We start from the raw sequence: 20,433 nt of genomic DNA, 5'->3' as shown, positions 1-20,433 counted from the left end.
ATGTGTAATGTAAACATGTAAAGCTACACATTTTCCTCTAAGCACTGTTTTACCTTCATCCCACAGCTTTTGATATGTTGTATTTTCATTTCTATGCTTATTGAAATCTACAAAGATTCCTTTAATTCGAATCCAACATCACAGAGTTTGGTCTAGTTTACTCTCCTCTTTGAGAGTGAGAAAATTAGCTGTATGTTATTCTATGTATAATTTAATATATTTACTTATTTGATTAATTATTTTGTATATATCTAACCTCCTATTACTGCTACTATAATTTCCTTTTTTTTAAAAAAAGATATCTTTGTCATGTTTTAACATTAAGGTTAGTCCAGGCTGGGTGCAGTGGCTCACGCCTGTAATCCCAGCACTTTGGGAGACCAAGGCGAGTGAATCACGAGGTCAGGATATCAAGACCATCCTGGCTAACACGGTGAAACCCCGTCTCTACTAAAAATACAAAAAAATTAGCCAGGCGTGGTGGCGGGTGCCTGTAGTCCCAGCTACTCGGGAGGCTGAGGCAGGAGAATGGTGTGAACCCGGGAGGCAGAGCTTGCAGTGAGCCAAGATTGCGCCACTGCACTCCAGCCTGGGGGACAGAGCTAGACTCCGTCTCAAAAAAAAAAACAACAACAAAAAAGGTTAGTCCATACGTTTTCTAATATCCCTTGTAATTTTTTCTCTGACCTATGAATTATTTAGAAATGTTGTTTAATAGCCAGGTATTTGAGGTTTCCCTAGATGTCTTCTTACTAATTTGTAATTTAATTCCATTGTGGTCAGAGAATACACTCAGTGTGATCTTGATTTTTTTAGACTCAATGAGACATGTTTTATGGTCTACAGTCTATCTTGCTGATTGACTTGGTTCCCTTGAAAAAAATGTATATTCTTTGTTGTTGGATTAATTGTTCTATAAATGTGAAACTAGATCAAGGTGGTTAATAGTACAGTATTCTTTAGATCATCTATGCTCTTAATTTTTTTTGTTTAGGTCTATCAGTTCTTGAAAGAGTGCTGTTAAAATCTTTTATTATGTTGTAGAATTACCTATTTATCTCTTATATCTGTTTGATTTAATTTAATTACATTAATTTATTTATTTCAAGAGAGAGTCTTGCTTTGTTGCTCAGGCTGATCTTGACCTCCTGAACTCAAGTGATCCACGTGCCTCGGCCTCCCAGAGTGCTGGGATTACAGGCATGAGCCACCATACCTGGCCTATATCTATTTATTTTTGCTTCATGTATTTTATTATTTTATTTTATTTTTTTTTAGAAATGGGGTCTCACTATGTTGCCCAGGCTGGAGTGCAGTGGCATGATCATAGCTCACTGCAACCTTGAATTCCTAGGCTCAAGCGATCTTCCCCCATCAGCCTCCTGAACTAAGACTATAGGCACAGCTCACCACACCCAGCTAATTTTTTTCTTTTTTGTTCTGAGAGATGAGGTCTTGCTCTGTTGTTTTGGCTGGCCTTGCTGTGTTGTTCAAACTCCTGACATCCTCCTGAGCCTCCTGAGTAGCTGGGATTACAAGAGTGAGCCACCACGCCTGGCTGCTTTATGTATTTTAAATCTCTGTTATTAGGTATTTGCACATAATTGTTTTGTCTTTCTGATACATTGTCCCTTTTCTCATTATGAAATGCCTCTCTTTATCTCTGGTAGTGGTCTGTGCTTTGAATTCTGTTTTATCTGATACTAAAATAGCCATTCCAAACTTCTTATACGTATGTTTGCATAGTAAATCTTGTTGATTTCATTTACTTTCACCCTATCTGGTTTTTATATTTATATTTAAAGTGTTTCTTTCACAGACAGCATATAAGTAGGATCTTTCCTTTGTATACATTGTGTCAGTCTTTGCCTTTTAATTGGAATGTGTATTCATTTATTATTTCAGCTACCTTAGAGATATGGTAGTCCCCCCTTATCTATATTTTTGCTTTCTGCATTTTCAGTTACCTATGGTCAACTGTGGTCTGAAAATGTTAGTGGAAAGTTCCAGAAATAAACTGCTCTTAAGTTTTAAATTGCACGCCATTTTGAATAGCCTGATGAAATCTCGAGCTGTCCAGCTCTGTTCTGCTTGGGACATGAATCATCCCATTGTCCCATGTATCCATGCTGTATACATATGCTACCTACCCTTTTATTGCTTAGTAGCTGTCTAGGCTTTCAGATTAAAAAAAAAAATACAATACTATATATTTAGGGCTTGGTACTATCTGAGGTTTCAGGCATCTGCTGGGGGCCTTGGAACATATCCCTCACGAATGGGGGGGACTACTTAACACACTAAATTAATATCCATTTATTATCTCAGTTTCTGAGTCAGAAGCTTGGGCACAGCTGCTTCTCTGCATGAGTCTCACAGGTGGAAATCAAGGTGTCTGCAGGGCTGCATTATTTTCTGGAGGCATTAGGGGAGAAACCATTTCCAGGCTCACTTAGGTGGTTGGGCTAATTTAGTTCCATATGGTTGTAGGGCAGAAGTCCTTATTTCCTTGTTGGCTAACAGCTGGGGCTTGTTCTCAGCTTCTAGATGCCACCCGCATTCCTTGGCTCATGGCCCACTTCCTCTGCCTTCAAAACCAGCAACAGTGGTCAAATCTCTCTTACACTTGAATCTCTCTGACCACTCTTTCTGCCTCATCTCTGACTCACTCTGATGCTAACAGCTCATATGATTACACTGGGCCCATGAAGATAGTCTATCCTAATTAGTAACATTTAACAGCAAATTAGTAACAATTAACAGCTAATTAGTAATATTTATTCCATGTACAAAGTCCCTTCATATCAGTACTGAAATTAGTTTGATTAACTAGCTAGGGACAGAAATCTTAAGGGCATAGCTTTACAATCCTGCTGACCACAGAATGTTTAGACCATTAACATTTAATGTGATAATTGATGTTTTTGGATTTAGTCCCATATTTTTATTATTTGTTTTCTGTTTGCTCCTGTTTTTCCTTTCCAGTTTTCTTTTGTTTTTGAATACTTTTAGTATTTTTTCAGCAATATCTTTTAATATATTTTTTTAGTGATTGCTCAAGGAATTATAATATACATCACTAATTTTTCATAGTCTACATTGTACCCCTTGAAATAAAAAGTAGGAACTGCCCATCCATTTCTCCATCATCCAGGAAAGACGTTGGTTCTGAGGTTGACATACCTATGAAGGACGGTAACTACCATAGCTTCCAGCGCTTTGGCAAAACCTCAGCTGTGTGATCTTCTGGCCAAATGTCTGTGATTTCATATTGTTGGAACCTTTATTGTATCCCTGGGGGTTGCAGCTATCTGTAAGATTGTTGTGGCTGAAGCAAGAAAGAAGACATATGCAGATTTCTACAGAAATTATGATTCCGTGAAAGATTTGGGGGAGATGGGGAAGGCTGGTATCTTTCAGAATACAAAGTGATTTTGGAATGCAAAGGATTTCTTTGGGTTGAATTACCTAGAAGTTTGTCACTTACCTTTGTTCCTGAACTATGAAACATGAATATGTGGTCTAAGAAATAATTTCTCTTGATAAATAATTAACAACAAAAGAAGTAGGAACCTTGCAAACGTATTCCCTTCTCCCCAGTTTGCACTTTATGTTAGAACTTCATATGTACTACATTTGTATGTCTTCAGAATCCCAAATACATTACATGTTTTATTTTAAACAGTCATAAATATTTTTAACAATTTATGAGAAAAAAGTTATCTTTTATATTTACCTAGCCCTTTACCGTTTCTGTTGGTCTCTCTTTTTCCCTAGATTCCAATTGTCCTCTGGTATTATTTTCCTTCAGCCTGAAAAACTTCTGTTAGCATTTCTTGCAGAGCAGGTCTGATGGCAACAAATGTTCTTAGTTTTTCTTCATTTGAGAATGACTTTATTTTACTTTAATTCTTGAATTATATTTTATTGGATATAGAATTTGGGTTGACATGTTTGTTTTGTTTTGTTTTCCTCTCAGCACTATAAAGATGTGATTCTTCTGTCTTATGATCTCTGTAATTTCTGGTGGGAAATTCTCAGGCATTTGAATTGTTTCCCTATACGTAATGTTTCATTTTCCTCTAGTTGCTTTCAAGATTTAATTTTTATCTTTTCTTTTCATTAGCTTAAATATGATGTATCTAGACATAGTTTTCTTTGAGTTTATCCTATTTGGGGTTTGACAGCCTTTTTGAATCTGTAAACTTACATATTTTACCAGATTTGGGAAGTTGTTGGTCATTGTTTTTTGAAATGTTTTTTTTTTTTCTGCCATAATCTCTCACCTCTCCTTCTGAGAGTCTAATGATATGTATGGTAGACCATTTAGTATTTTCTCATAGGTTCCTGAGACTGTTCACTTTTTCCTAAACTTTTTTCTTTCTAATCTTCAGGTTGGGCCATTTCTATACATCTATCCTCAAGTTCTCTGACTTTTTACTTTATCATCTTCATTCTGCTATTAAGCACATCCAGTGAGATTTTAAAATTTCAGATACTGTACTTTTTAGTCCTAAAATATACGTTTGACTCCCTTTTATAGTGTCTATTTCTCTGCTAAGAATTCCTATCCCTTCATCCATTTCAAGTATGTTTTCCTTTACTTCATGTAGCAGAGTTATAAGGGCTGCTTCAAAGTCTTTATATGATGGTTCCAACAGGTTTTTGTTTTTGTATTTTTGTAATAAGTAGAAGAGATGGGCTGTAGTGGGCTTACACTGCCATAGCAGATCAGAATTATCTTTTAACATAAGCATAAACTAAGATCAAAGAATAACATCCACTCAACAGTAATGTTTGGTACTAAAAAAACAGGAAAAGAATAATGTCCCCTTACTTCGTTCTTTTCCATGTAGGCAACTTGAGCTATGAATAGTTAATTCTAAACATCTAATATTTGAACAAATAGAATTGAAATTTTGGGGAAGTGGAACTTTTGCAATTACTGAGAACCTATGATGCTCTGTTATTAATTTACAGGTATCAGGACCTCCCCTGTCAGATGATTCAGGGGCTGATTTGCCTCAAATGGAACACCAGCACTGAGAACCATTTTGGTTCTGAACTGGGTAGGTGTGATTTCCCATACTTAAAGCCGTGCAGCCTTTCACGGGTACTATTTTGTGGCTTGCTGAAGACCAATTTTTCAGCTGAAACCTTCTCCAGTGATTGATTCCATGAGAGCTTCTGATAGAGAAAGTTTTGCCACTTAGAAAACAAGAAGTAGTATTTATCTCTGAGATGAAATCTCTTTTCATAGAGCATATATCTCTTGCTCTTAAACTAATCTCCTGCATTTTATTGGATATAGTAATGTGAATTTAGTGTGACAAGTGCTCAAGAAAGATATATACCTATCTCCCTTATCAGTCATTTGCCCTGTGGGCCTGTAAAGCAAGACTGATTATAGTCATGCCTTGCTTAATGTTCTGAAAGATGCATCCTTAGGTGATTTCACTGTTATGCTAACATCATAGTCTACTTACACAAAGTTAGATGATGTAACCTACTATACTCCTAGGCTATATGGTACAGCCTATTGCTCCTCAGCTACAAACCTGTATAGCATGTTACTGTGCTGAATACTGTAAGCAATTGTAACACAATGGTAAGTATTCATATATCAAAACATAGAAAAGGTAATGCATTGCACTATGATGTTATCATGTCTATGATGTCACTAGGCAATAAGAATTTTCAGCTTCATGATAATCTATGGGACTACCATTGTATATGCAGCCCATTGTTGACCTAAACATGTTATATAGTGCATGACTATACTTGGCAATATTTTTCCCAATAAAGAGAGATCAGTGCTATACCAAATTATTGACTTCCTTTTAAATATAACTTTTTTTGGTGTTAAAAAACCAAAACAAAAATCAGACTTTTTTTTTTGTTTGAGATGGGATCATACTGTGTTGTCCAGGCTGGAGTTCGGTGGTGTGATCTCGGCTCACTGCAATCTCTGCCTATTAGGCTGCAGTGATCCTCCCACCCCAACCTCCTGAGTAGCTGGGACCACAGGTGTGTGCCACAAAGCCCGCCTAATTTTTTGTTTTTTTGGTAGAGATGGGGTTTCACCATGTTGCCCAGGGTGGCCTTGAACTCCTGAGCTCAAGTGATCTGCCCACCTTGGCTTCCCTAAGTGCTGGAATTAGAGGTGTGAGCCACCGTGTCTGGCCAATCAGACCATTTTGAGTGATAATTTATTTGCTCAAGCAAGTCATTCAATGTTTAATATCTCATTAACTATATAAAATATTATGATGATAAATTGCCACATTCTAGTAACTTTTTTTTTTTTTTTTTTGAGACGGTGTCTTGCTCTGTCACCCAGGCTGGAGTGCAGTGGCGCAATCTTGGCTTACTGCAACCTCCAAGTGATCCTCATGCCTCAGCCTCCTGAGTAGCTGGGATCACAGGTGTGTGCCACCATGCCCAGCTAGATTTTGTGTCTTTAGTAGAGATGGGGTTTCACCATCTTAGCTAGGCTGGTCTTGAACTCCCAACCTCGGGTGATCTGCCTGCCTTGGCCTCACAAAGTGGTGGGATTACAGTCATAAGCCGCCATGCCCAGCCCATAACTGTATTATTGGAATTAATCTGTTAATCTTTACAAAGCATTTTGAGCATCTGTGACATCAAAGGTGAATTCACTGTGAAGTGAACAAAGCTTAAGTTTTGATCTTTCATTTGCACAGGTCCTTTCAAGGCCCTGGGAAAGTCTTTGTAATTCATTCATTTCAGTTAATTCACGTTGAGCAATGAACAACTAATTCATACAAACTGTGTAAACTACAGGCTCTGCAAAACTTGTATGTGTTCTGTCAGAATTAGTCATTATTTGCATAAAAGGAGATATGTGTTACATATAGTAGTTTTTTTTTTTTTTTTTTGAGACAGAGTTTCACTCTTGTTGCCCAGGCTGGAGTGTGCAATGGCGCGATCTCCGCTCACTGCAACCTCTGCCTCCGCCTCCTGAGTAGCTGGGATTACAAGCATAGGCCACCATGCCTGGCTAATTTTCTTGCATTTTTAGTAGAGACGGGGTTTCTCCATGTTGGTCAGGCTGCTTGAACTCCCAACCTCAGGTGATCTGCCCGCCTTGGCCTCCCAAAGTGTTGGGATTACAGGCGTGAGCCACCGTGCCTGGTCATACACATGATAGTTTTGATTGGTAATTGTTCTAAAGATTGTCTTAAAAATTAGCTGTTGACACATCAACTGAAATCTAAGGTTTTCTTAAACTACATAGTACCCACCAATATTATCAATATATGCAATGTGAGAAAGCAAGTGAGATAGAAATTAATTTTTAGAAGGATTTTATGTAAAATAGTTCATGGTATATCCTTCTGTGCTTTTAGATGCTGCTCTTGCACTTGAGATGACATCTTCTTGCAGCAAGAGTGCTGATATCCCAAGAGGAGAGATTCATGGTTTTGATCATTTCCTTCTGAACTGCCTGCATTTTCTAAGGAAGGCCTTCTAGAATAAGGAAAGACAAAGACTTCCAAATGTTTCAAAGGAAGATTGAACAAATGGCCCTCCTCAAATGTTATCCCATTACCTTTCACGTCCACCGATGCTATTTCAAGATATATCCAGTGGAAGAACAGTGATACGGTTCTTGTTACATGAATGTGTATTTACTGTTAGAAGATTGTATATTTTAAGTTACCCATGATTAAAAGTGAGTAAAAAAGGGGGACAGAGAGAAATATTATAAAAGGCCATGTTACTCATGCATTGAACTTTGTGTGTTTTCTGTATAAATGTGTACATTTATTTAGGAGTGGGTTTGGTGGGGGTAGGTGATAATCATTAGGATCAGTTGAAGAAAACTGAAGAAACTAGGATCAGTAAGAGAAACTGTTTGCTTTGCCTGAATTTAACTATGAAAACACACTTAAAAATCTTACATGTTTCTAGATATTAAGGGAATATGTAACTCCTGTCCATGGGTAGACGTGTATCTTTGGTTTCTGTACTTATTGTTGATGTTCTATCAGTATATTATGAGACTCTGACCTCTCTGCTGATCTTCTAAGAACCACACTAATGCAAGCTTGACAGAGAAACCTCTTTCGAATGACTTACTACCACTCTGGCATTGGCTAGTTCTCTGTATTATAAGATTCTGGTGCTAATGTTCCATACGGAATTGATCAGGACTGATTACTCTTCTGTGAACCAATTGCTATTGAACCACCCAGCTGAAGAGGCTTTGGGGAGAGAATGTTCATGATTATGGACTCCACTTTTGTCCCCTGGTAGTTTATGGGTGATACTAGAATCCAGAGAAGTTCCTGTCTCCTTGTGACCTCAAACACTTAGGCCTTCTCAAAAACTTTCCACCAAGGTGCAAAATCATTTACCTACATTCCACACATCTTTTCCAATGCATGGATCCAGAACTTTTTAGGTGGGAGGAATAAACCAAGTTGGCTACAGATTCTTGATTTCTGGGTTTCTAGCCATGCTCTGCTTTATCATTTTAGAGAATGGTTGTTTAAGGAACCAGAATTTGTGTGAGTTTTTTTTTTTTTGCCTTAACCAGTTAATAGTGTGTTGCTTTTTTCCCAAAGCCATTGACTAGAACTTAGCTGAAGAATTTAACTAGGACTTTTCTTTTTCACTCTGAGGAGCTTAATATTGAAATTCTGACCTTGGATATTTAAGCCTCAAAAGAGTAGGATATTCAAGAGGAGGCAAATAAGGGGTTTCAATGTACAAGTCTATTTGGTGGTGAAATTAAAATTTGGTCTTGATTTAAAAGCTCTACTTTTAATCTGTGACCAGGTGTTTGACTACATTAGTATGGCTAACATGCTGAAAAAACTAGAGTATCGGCATTAATAGGCTTCATATTAAAATGTTACTATTTTATTTTTACTTTGAAAAACACTGCCAGTAGATTCTGCAGCATGGCCAGCAGGTAATACTTAAAGCCAAATGGCGCTTCGGCTTATTTCAATACTATTTTTATGTGAAGATCAGTGTGAACATAACAGCTCAATGGTTGAGGTTCTAGGATCAATTACCTTACAGTTTTTATACTAGCTTTTGATATCTTTTGCCTATTAAAACACCTTGTGAACTTTATAATTAAGGAACTAAAAATTATTTACTATAAGTCCAAGTTACGACTTGAGGATTGTATCTAATTAGAACTGTGGCAGAACTACTAGAAAAAGAAGATTCTGCAAATTGGTTTCAGTGGTTCTTGATGTAATCATAATCATCAACAATAATAGATATTGAATCAAAGTCATCCTTTTTTTAAGTTTAAGGTTATTTAGTTTCTCTTGCAAGGATATGATTTAGTCACACACTATATCACCCACTATAGGGAATATGTGTATGTACTGTTGGGGAGCAGTGGGCTTGCTGTGTGTATGTATGTTTTAAAATTAATAAATATTATCTTACTGGGCTCCATAGATGGTTTTAGTTTAGATTTATTTAATTAAGAGGCTATAAATAATATATACACTACTGTATGGTATTTAACAAATAAGTTTGAAATCTGTTAATTCTTCTTGAAAACTTTGGATGTAGGGGTGACAAGCTAATTTTCTTGTATAACTGGTGATATAAGCAGCATGGTCATAAAACAACATTTCTTGTGAATACTAACTGGTAAAAGTTGTGACAGAACCTGGTTTTCCTGACCGAGAATCCCTTGCTTGCTTAGAATATCTGACTTCCCATTGAAATGGAACATAGAAAATGTGTTTTCTTATGTGTCTCTCATTATTGGTTCCTTTATCTTAGTTGTGCTAAAATATAAGGCTGGACTTGTAATACACTATGTATCAGACTAGATTGAAAAATGTGATCCATTTGTTTTCTAAGCCCTCCTCTATATAATTGAACCACTGTCAGGGGATTAGAGAAGAAACACAGCACTGCTCCTAAGACTTTAGGCTAGTCTTAGTGAAATGGACTAAATGGATTTTTCTCTGTTGTTTTTTGCATTAAGTGTTTTTGCACTAGAAGAGGGTGCTTAACACTCCTCTGTATCAATAAAAAATTTTGTTCTCACATTGTTTTCTCAAGGGTCTTATTTTTTCTGTTGATAGCTTCAGACATGAAATAACTCGAAAATGTAATTAATGTACAGCATATTTTTTCTTAACATGCCCTCTGAGAAGTAAGTACCTTATGTTATCACTCGTGGGTAACTTGTGTTTTGTGTTTATAGATATTTGTGGATATCTGATGTTGAATATATTCTGAGAAATTTTCTTTTAAAACAAAAACCCATCCACAAAACAGCGTTTTTCTTTGTGTTCAGTGAAAATTCGGTTTTGCCCATTGCACATTCTTAATTTCTATATTCTCTACTTTGGCACTCAGGGTCATCTCCTGTAGAAGTGAAGTTTCTGGTAACATTTTGGAAAATGTATTGTCGATTAACATGAACATATAAGAAAGGTTCAGGGAAATGAAAACAATGTATCTCAATTCAGCATGTTTTCCTATCCCTAAGCTAGGGTAGGATCTCCTATCAGTCCAGAGAACAGGCTTTCATATCAGTTTACCTCCATCCAGCTATCCCACTTGCTCTAGACCTGGCAAGTGATCTTCATTAATCTTGCTGCTAGGATTTAAAACTATCCCTTGACCCCCACAAAATAATGTTTTAATTGGTCACTTCCCTCCTTAACCTGTTTCATTATTTTATTTGATTATTATTTTTTTTATAGAGACAGGGTCTCACTATGTTGCCCAGGCTGGTCTTTAACTCCTGTGCTGAAACGATCCTCCTTCCTTAGCCTCCCAAAGTGCTAGAATTACAGGAGAGAGCCACCATGCCCGGCCTCCTCAACCCATTTTTAGTTGTCTTCCTTGGCTTCTCACTCTTTTTGTTTACATGTATACCTATCTCCCCCCCAATTTTTTTTTTTTCTTTAACTAGAAAAGCCATTTATTGAAAGGTGGTAAGTTGCTCCTCAACCCACCAGAAGAGTCAGGGTTAGATTCTGAAAACACAGAGGCAAGAACAATACCCAGTGTCACTGCCTCACTGAATTTTTAAATCTATAAAGATGGGGAACTTTATGTAGCACAGTGATTCCTATGTAACAATAGTAATAACCCTATGAAAGTAGGAATGTTATTCATGTTTTGTAGGCAAGATAATAGGCTTAGAAAACTTAAGGAATTGACTCAGTGTCACTCAATAAATGATAGAGCCGTGGGTGTTGAAATAAATATATGATTATGATTATTTAGACCTGGAATTAATTTTTAAAACCTGTTTAAATAATATAACATTGAGAGCTTAGACTCCTGGAGCTACATGCCCCCTCATTTACTTCTAGAGGAGATGACAAGGAGTTTCCCCAGTCATTAAACAACACTTCACTGTTATTGAGCCTAATTTGGATACTGCTCATCCCTGAATCAATCACAGTAGCCAGGTGAATGACAATCACTGATGACTTGAACCTTGGGCCTCTGTTAAATTCCCTTCCCTTAATTAATAATGGAATCAAAGGGAAACTGAATTATGCTGATTGGCTTAGGCCAATAGCAGCCCACCCATGGAACCACATGGCTTCCACAAAGCAGGGCAGGCACAGAATGGACATTGGAAAAATGATCACAGTGCTAACCAGAGATGGCCATTTTTTGAAGCTGCAAAAGGAATGCTTTATTTTAGATTTGGATTGACTCTGCCAAATTGTCCCTCAAAAAGACTGTACTAATTTATATTCTCACCAACAGTATATGAGAAAATTTTCTCACGTTAGATATTAATAGTTTCCATTTTGGCCAGATAGATGGGTGAAACTTACCTTGCTTTGGTTTACATTTTCTTGATTACTACTGAGGTTACACATATTCTGATATATTTTATATATATATATTGGTCATTTGAATTCTTTCTGTGAATAAAAGATATTAAGGTCTTTAAAAAAGGTAAAGCAGATTTTAGTTTGAGTATTGGAGGCTTCCCTCTATAGATGGTGTTTCTATATCTGACAATAAGGGAAAAACCAGATTCAGATAATATGGTTTGGCTCAAGACATATTGTGGCTAAAAATGATTTTTGAGAAATGCAACCCAGCCAGAAGAATGCTTTTTTTTTTTGAGACGGAGTCTCCTGCTGTTGCCCAGGTTGGAGTCAAGTGGGGGATCTTGGCTCACTGCAATCTCCGCCTCCCGAGTTCAAGAGATTCTCCTGCCTCAGCCTCCCGAGTAGTTGGGATTACAGGCGTGCACCACCACGCCGGGCTAATTTTTGTATTTTTAGTAGAGATGGGGTTTCGCCATGTTGGCCGGGTTGGTCGCGAACTCCTGACCTCAGGTGATTCGCACACCTCGGTTTCTGAAAGTGCTGGGATTACAGACTTGAGCCACCGCCTCCGACCAGAAAGGTTTTTTTTTTTTTTTTTTTTTTTTTTGAGACGGAGTCTTGTTCTGTTGCCCAGGCTGGAGTAGTGCAGTGGCGCGATCTCGGCTCACTGCAAGCTCCACCTCCTCGGTTCATGCCATTCTCCTGCCTCAGCCTCCCGAGTAGCTGGGACTACAGGCGCCCGCCACCTCGCCCGGCTAGTTTTTTGTACTTTTACTAAAGGCGGGGTTTCACCGTGTTAGCCAGGATGGTCTGGAACTCCTGACCTCGTGATTCGCTCGCCTCGGCCTCCCAAAGTGCTGGGATTACAAGCGTGAGCTACCGCGCGCGGCCCCGAATGTATTTTTTTAAAACTACACTTGTTTTAAGTAAGATAGGTCCCCTTTCTTCTTCTGGGTTTTGGGAGGAAATAAGTCAATGAGAGATTAACACGTCTCCCTCCTGAGGCAGAGGGATGAAGGAGATGTCAGTTCTGCTTGGATGGACAGGAATTATTTAAGGAAAGTTATGAAAGATCTGAGCTCTGGGATTGCGCCGTTGACCTCACATCCATTGACACCTTACTGCCTTGGCTCTGTTCAGTACCGCCCGGTGCTGCCAAGCCGTGATCCAGGAGGTGGCAGTAAAGCCCCTCTCACAGCAAGCCGTAGCTTTCCCAAGGGCAAAAATACTAAAATCTGAGACGAATTATACCCGAGGGGTATTATCTGTTTCTTTTTGTCCATGTATTCAATAAATGGCCTTCTTTTTCCATTTTAAAGAGCTGTGTTAAGGAGTGCTCAAACTATTTGAACTAGAGGCGTGGCCAGGGAAAACTGTAAAAGACAGGCCATCAGACGGCACTGCTAGTGGAGGGGCGCCCCCTGGTGGATGGATGTTGTTAGTTAAACACTCTAGTGCAGGTTCCTAGGTGTTTAGGAAGCGGAAGAAATCCAATGCACTTGACCTCCCCAGTCTCTGCGATTATGTCAGGACCTCCCTAATGTCAGCAGGTGGCCGGTAAACTCAGAGGTCAGCAAGGCAGAACCAGTGGCTAGAGGGAGATCTAGGCTGGAGGGAGCATGGGGGTGGTGGGGAAGAGCTGTGGACTTCACTGAGAATCCCGAACAAGAAAAACAAGTTGGAGAATTTTGAAAGTAAATTTGCCTCACAAAATGAAATGTTGTAGGTGGGTTAAGGCAGAGTGGAAGGAAAAATTTCACTTCCAAGGATGCCAGCCTAATAAGGGTTCTGAACATCTTTGGAATTAATTGGAAACATGGTTTTCAATTATGATGTCTGTGTAAGTGGCAAAATGTAAGCCAATCTTCATAAAGCTTGGAAATTTGAAGATGAGTCTGCACTGGCACTAGCTTTCTTTCTTGATTATATTTGGAGTACAGCATAGGGAGTTTGTATGGTGCAACCAGACACATTTCCAACCTTTATAGCAGTTGGTTAATATGTGGTTTTAGTCAGTCGTCAGTGCACTCAAATGCCGAATCTGAGAAAGTGCAGGGCATAATGTTGTTTCGGGAAAATAAGCCATGTATTTTGTGTCTAAAATTTAAACACTTGATACACTTCTCAACGTGCTGATTTGAAAAACAGAATCATCAAAGAAAAATGAAGAGGGACTGTAGAAAAGGAGAAACGTATTGCCAATACAGAAACAGAACTTTAAATTTTTATTGCTATTACTCTATGAAATCTACCTCTATCCTAGTTGAGGGTGAGCATCTAATTATCTAGGTGGAGTAAATTGTAAAAAATGTTTCTAAAGAAGTTAAAAAATTTATTATGTGCAGAACATGTAATAAACTTTTAATTGAGAACATAAGCCAGGAAGTAAATAAATTTTGCTGGCAGAAAATCAATTTCTCTGTGCTTCTGAAACAGATCTTTGAAGAATAACTGTTTGAAGAGCGATCTCAAATAATTAGCCTTCCAAGGAAACCTAGGTGTCTTGATCTGGCCCTGGAGGAGGGGTTTTAGAAATAGGATTGGACTCAGTTTAAAAAAGAGAGAGTGATAGATCCTGCTAATAGAAGTTTGAGAGAATTACAAAATTAAGTCAGCAATTGAACTGGACCATTCTCTATCTTTGGTTGCCGTTCCTACCTACCCTGCAACAGACTACTGAAAGAGAGAAAATTGCATCTACAGTGAAACAGATAATTCATTTTAAAAGAGAAATTCATTAAAAAAATCCTGAAAGGAGATTGAAAACATACATTGGTGACCAGTAACTTTTATTTGAGAGAGACGTGTGTGCCTTATCTTTTTCTCCTCAATAGTTCTTTTTATTCTGAGTGAAGATTTTTAAATCTTGAGGCTTCCCCTGATATATGTGAACTGATACATAGAAGCAAATAGGGTTAAAGAGCAGGATGTTTAAAAATTCATTTACTTAACAAATATTTATTGAGTGCAGACCATGTTTTAAGTCCTGGGGATAAAGAAGTGAACAAAGGCCGGGTGTGGTGACTCAAGCCTGTAATCCCAGCACTTTGGGAGGCTGAGGCGGGTAGATTGCTTGAGCTCAGGAGTTCAAGAACAGCCTGGGCAACATGACAAAACCCCATCTCTACAAAAATACACAAAAATTGATCTGGCATCATGGTGCATGCCTGCAGTCCCTGTCCCAGCTGAAGTGAAGGATCTTTGGAGCTCGGGAGGCTGAGCCTTCAGTGAGCTGTGATCATGCCACTGCACTCCAGCCTGGGCAATAGAGCGTGACCCTGTCTCAAAAAACAAAACAAAACAAAAAACAAAAAAAAGTGAGCAACATGGACAAAAATCTCTACAAATAACAAACAAGATAACAAAGAATACCTGTGGATGCTTAAATGTGAAACATGCTGGGTATAAAAATAAAGCCGGGAACAGGGAGATGAAGTGGCTCTCTGCCTGCACATTTAGATAGGGTGGCCAGGGAACTGAGGTGGAATTTTATGAATGTCCTGAAGAAAGGGAAGGAGCCATGTGGATCTCAGGGAAGAGCAGACCGACCTGCAAGGGCACAGCCCCTGAGGAGGGAGTGTGCTTGCTGAGTTTGGGAAACAGCGAGGAGGACAGTGTGTCAGGAGTGGAGTGGGAAAGGAAGAGAGTGGTGTGAGATGAGTTCAGAGAGGAGGAGGGTGGGGACGGGGAGTGGGTAGGCCAGGTCCTGTAGGCCACTCTAAAGACCTGTGTGAAAAGCTTGCAGAGGTGATTATTTGTTTGTGATGATCCCTTCCACACAAATCCTTGAACTCCTACTGTCCAGTCTACATTTTTCCAATGATGAAGCTGAGAGAGAGATTTTCTCTTTGGAATGTGTCTCTATCTGTTTTTGTGGTTCTCTGGCTAGCCAACTGTATGATGCGTAAGATTACATTTAAGACTGTTGAAAGATTTCTGGTTTAAATTTACCCTAGCTGGGAAGCACAAATGTTTATTGATATATACTAAAAAATATTCAGGGAAATCCTACTTAATACAACCTTGGTAACTGCCAGTCCACAGAATATTCAAATGCTTGTTTGATAAACAAAAGCTGCAACTGTAATAAGGGTGCATTTACTGATTTCCTGTACACTGCAGCATTTTTTTTTTTTTTTTTTTGGAGACAGAGTCTTGCTCCATCGCCTAGGGTGGAGTGCAGTGGTGCGATCTCGGCTTGCTACAACTTCTGCCTTCCGGGTATAAGCGATTCTCCTGCCTCATCCTCCTGAGTAGCTGGGACTACAGGTGTGTGCCACCACACTGCAGCATTTTAAATTCTTCCAATTAATATGTAACATATCTAGTAAAATACGTAAATCTTACATATATCATATGATAATTTTTATAAATGTATACACCCCTGTGACCACCATCCAGAGCAAGCAAGGTATGGACTACCTCCAGCTCCTACCATGCTCTCTCTTGCCCCTTTCTCAAACCAAGGTCATCGTTATTCAGGCCTCTATCACCATGGATTAGTTTTGCCTGTTCCTGAGTTTCACGTAAATGGAATCTTACTATATGTACTCTTTTGTGACTGATTTCTTTCACTCAGTATGAAATCTGTGAGAATCATCTATGTATTAATAGCAGTAATCTGTTGGTTTTCATTGATGTGTAGTATTCCAGTGTAGGAAAGAAAAGCAATGGATTTACCCATTCTACTGTGGGTGGACATTTATGTTGTTTTCAGTTTAGAGCTATTTTGTCACACTTCAGTGTTTTGTTTCTTTCTTTCTTTCTTTTTGAGACACAGTTTCACTCTTGTTGCCCAGGCTGGAGTGCAGGGGCGCCATCTCGGCTCACTGCAGCCTCCGCCTCCTGGGTTCAAGTGATTCTCCTGCCTCAGCCTCCCAAGTAGCTGGGATTACAGGTGCCCACCACCATACCTGGCTAATTTTTTGTATTTTTAGTAGAGATGGGGCTTCACCATGTTGGCCAGGCTGATCTCAAACTCCTGACCTCAGGTGATCCGCCTGCCTCGGTCTCCCAAAGTGCTGGGATTACAGGTGTGGGACACTTCAGTGGTTTTACTTGATGATGACCCTACACGTTGTTGAGGTTTATAAAACCGAGGGCCCCACGCACATTGTTCAGTTGTGTCTACTCTTTCATACCGCCCACTCTTCGTTGGTTTGTCTCTCTGCTGTTTAGAACAAACCTGGAGCTTCCTATAGGAATCTGATCTCCACTTACATTTGATTGTAAAACTAAGTAAAATATTCTCTGTGCTTGGAAAAGTGGTGGTTCTCTTTATTTTATCTTTATTTCTTATTCTTCTTATTTTTGAGACCGGGTCACTCTCTGCTGCCCAGGTTGGAATACAGTGGTGTGATCATAGCTCACTGCAGCCTCCCAAGCAGCTGCTACTATAGGCACGTGCCACCACACCCAGCTAATTTTTGTGTGTGTGTGTGTGTGTATATATATATATATGCATTTTTTTTTTTGTAGAGACTGGGTTTTGCCACGTTGCCCAGGCTGGTCTCAAACTCCTGGACTTGAGCAATCTGCCTGCCTCAGACTCCCAAAGTGTTGGGATTATGGGTATGAGCCACCATGCCTGGCCTATTTTTTCTATTATTATTATTGTTATTATTTTGAGATAGGGACTCCTTCCATCATCCAGGTGGGAGTGCAGTGGTGTGGTATGGGTCACTGTAACCTCGACCTCCTGGGCTCAAGCAATCCTCCCACCTTAGTCTCCTGAGTAGCTGAGATGACAGGCACATGCCACTACTCCCAGCTAATTTTTTATTTTTGGATTTTGTTGTAGAGATGGAGTTTCACCATGTTGCCCAGGCTGATCTCCAAATCCTGGGCTCAAGTGATCTGCCCACCTCGGACTCCCAAAATGTGAGGATTACAGGTGTGAGCCACCAGGCCTGCCTGGCCTATTTTTCTTATGTATAACAGTGCTTGAGCTGGGTGCGGTGGCTCACGCCTGTAATCTCAGCACTTTGGGAGGCCGAGGCAGGTGGATTGAGGTAAGGAGTTCGAGACCAGCCTGGTCAATTATGGTGAAACCCCGTCTCTATTAAAAATACAAAAATTAGCCGGGTGTGGTGGCGCACACCTGTAGTCCCAGCTACTCGGGAGGTCGAGGCAGGAGAATTGCTTGAACCTTGGAGGTTGCAGTGAGCCAAGATGGCACCATGACACTCCAGCCTGCGTGACAAGTGCAAAACTCCATCTCAAAAAAAAAAAAAAAAAAAAGGTGCTTGAGCATTGTAACCCTGTTTTCCTTAGAATCAGAGCCAGGTTTCTCTAGATTATGTAGCTGCTCTAGGAGTTTGTAGTTACTGCTATGAAAATTGGATACCTCTTGTTATGGACTGAAGTGTGTTCCCCCAAATTCATACGTTGAAGACTTAGCCTCCTCAGTACTTCACCATGTGACTGTCTGGAGATGGAGCCTTTAATGAGGTGATTAATCTAAAATGAGGCTGTTAGGATGGGCCCTAATCCAATCTGACTGGTGTCTTTATAAGAAATCTAGTCACACAAGAGAGACACCAGCAGCACATGTACACAGAGAAATGACCATGTGAAGAGGAGGAAGAGGGTGGCCATGTGCAGACAGGGAGAGAGGCCTCAGAGGAAACTGAAGCAGGAAGCAGGACTGGACTCCAGAGGTGGGGCTTAGACATCAGACCAGATGGAGGACTAGCTAACACGGTGGTGGACAGTGAGGAGGAAGCACCCTCCAATACCCTTCAATCAGACACACCCATCAGTGTGCTTTGTCAATTTACCATTGTCATGGCAATGCGTCCAGAATTGGTGGGTTCTTGGTCTCGGTGACTTCAAGAATGAAGCCACGGACCCGTGAGTGTTACAGTTCTTAAAAATGGTGTGTCTGGGCCGGGCGCGGTGGCTCAAGCCTGTAATCCCAGCACTTTGGGAGGCCGAGGCGGGCGGATCACAAGGTCAGGAGATCGAGACCACAGTGAAACCCCGTCTCTACTAAAAATACAAAAAATTAGCCGGGCGCGGTGGCGGGCGCCTGTAGTCCCAGCTACTCAGGAGGCTGAGGCAGGAGAATGGCGAGAACCCGGGAGGCGGAGCTTGCAGTGAGCCGAGATCGCGCCACTGCACTCCAGCCTGGGCAACAGCGTGAGACTCCGTCTCAAAAAAAAAAAAAAAAAAAAAAAAAATGGTGTGTCTGGAGTTTGTTCCTTCAGATATTCACATGTGTCTAGAGTTTCTTCCTTCTGGTGGGTTGGTGGTCTCACTGAATTCAGGAGTGAAGCTGCAGACCTTCGCAGTGAGTGTTACAGCTCATAAAGGTAGTGCGGATCCAAAGAGCGAGCAGCAGCAAGATTTATTGAAAAAAGCAAAAGAACAAACCTTCCACAGCCCACACTGTGGAAAGCAACCAGCTAGGTTGCTGCTGCTGCCTCAGGCAGCCTGCTTTTATTCCCTTATCTGACCCCACCCACATCCTGCTGATTGGTCCATTTTACAGAGTGCTGATTGGTCTGTTTTACAGAGAGCTGATTGGTCTGTTTTGACAGGGTGTTGATTGGTGCATTTACAAACCTTTAGCTAGACACAGAGTGCTGATTGGTGTGTTTACAATCCTTTAGCTAGACACAAAAGTTCTCCAAGTCCCCACTAGATTAGCTAAGACACAGAGTGGTGATCGGTGCATTTACAAACCTTTAGCTAGACACAGAGTGCTGATTGGTGCATATACAATCCTTTAGCTAGACACAGAGTGCTGATTGGTGCGTTTACAATCCTTTAGCTAGATACAAAAGTTCTCCAAGTCCCCACCTGTCTTAGAAGCCCAGCCAGCTTCACCTCTCACCAGCACTCACCGCAGGACTCTGTGGCACCTAGCCTGGGCACTCCAGAAGCCCAGAGGGAGCTCGTTCCCTGATCTATCCCAGCAGGCACCTGCCAGCTGTGCCAAGTGCAGGTCCACTGAGCCCACACCTGCCTGGAACCCCTGCCAGCCCGAGAGTGCTGCACACAGCCCCAGCTCCCGCCTATGCCTCCCCCTCCACACCTCCCCACAAGCAGAGGGAGCCAGCTCCCACCTCGGCCAGCCCCGGAGAGGGCCCCCCACAGTGCAGCGGCAGGCCGAAGGGCTCCTTGAGCATGGCCAGAGTGGACGCCAAGGCTGAGGAGGCGCCAAGAGTGAGCGAGGGCTGCTAGCATGTTGTCACCTCTCAATCCCACCTCTAAATAGGACACCCCAACTGCCGTTGGGAATTTGGCTGATGACTGCTCTAGCTACTTCCTGCTGGATAGAGGCAAAGAAGGGGCCCTGCAGTTGTAGTGTCCTCCAGAGGGGAACTCTTTAGGCCAGTGGAAGGGCCAGCGGGTTGGTCCAGGGGTCCTCGGTAGAAGTTGTTAGTTGAGCTCATTTGGAGTTCCATTTGTAAGACCATCTGTAGATAGATGGCCTTGATTCTGGAGGAAACAAATTTGACAAGAAATTTAAAAATACAGGGTCCAAAGGCGAGTAACAGCAAGATGGTTGCCATGGGACCTAGAAAGGGGAGAAACCATGTTGTCTAACTTCAGAGGTTGGTATAAGAGTTTGAAAGGCATTGTTTGATTTCAGAAGCCTTTTCCTGTAAATGCT

The 20,433-nt window shown here is 40.6% G+C and overlaps 1 protein-coding gene across 1 annotated transcript in view; it reads left to right on the top strand.

Annotated features, from left to right (window-relative positions):
• Window positions 1–10,050, top strand: part of LOC105477383 (cyclin dependent kinase like 2) — a 52,460-nt gene extending 42,410 nt beyond the window's left edge. The window contains exons 13-14 of the mRNA XM_071093510.1: window positions 4,981–5,069; window positions 7,371–10,050. Of these exons, the coding sequence (XP_070949611.1) occupies window positions 4,981–5,046 (66 nt within the window). The 3' untranslated portion in view covers window positions 5,047–5,069; window positions 7,371–10,050. The remainder of the gene's footprint in view (window positions 1–4,980; window positions 5,070–7,370) is intronic.
• The last annotated feature ends 10,383 nt before the right edge of the window (window positions 10,051–20,433 follow it).

This window comes from Macaca nemestrina, chromosome 3 (assembly GCF_043159975.1).
Source record: "Macaca nemestrina isolate mMacNem1 chromosome 3, mMacNem.hap1, whole genome shotgun sequence".
NCBI lineage: Eukaryota > Metazoa > Chordata > Mammalia > Primates > Cercopithecidae > Macaca > Macaca nemestrina.
Note: the sequence above shows the minus strand (reverse complement) of the source record. Positions and strands in the feature narration are given on the sequence as shown.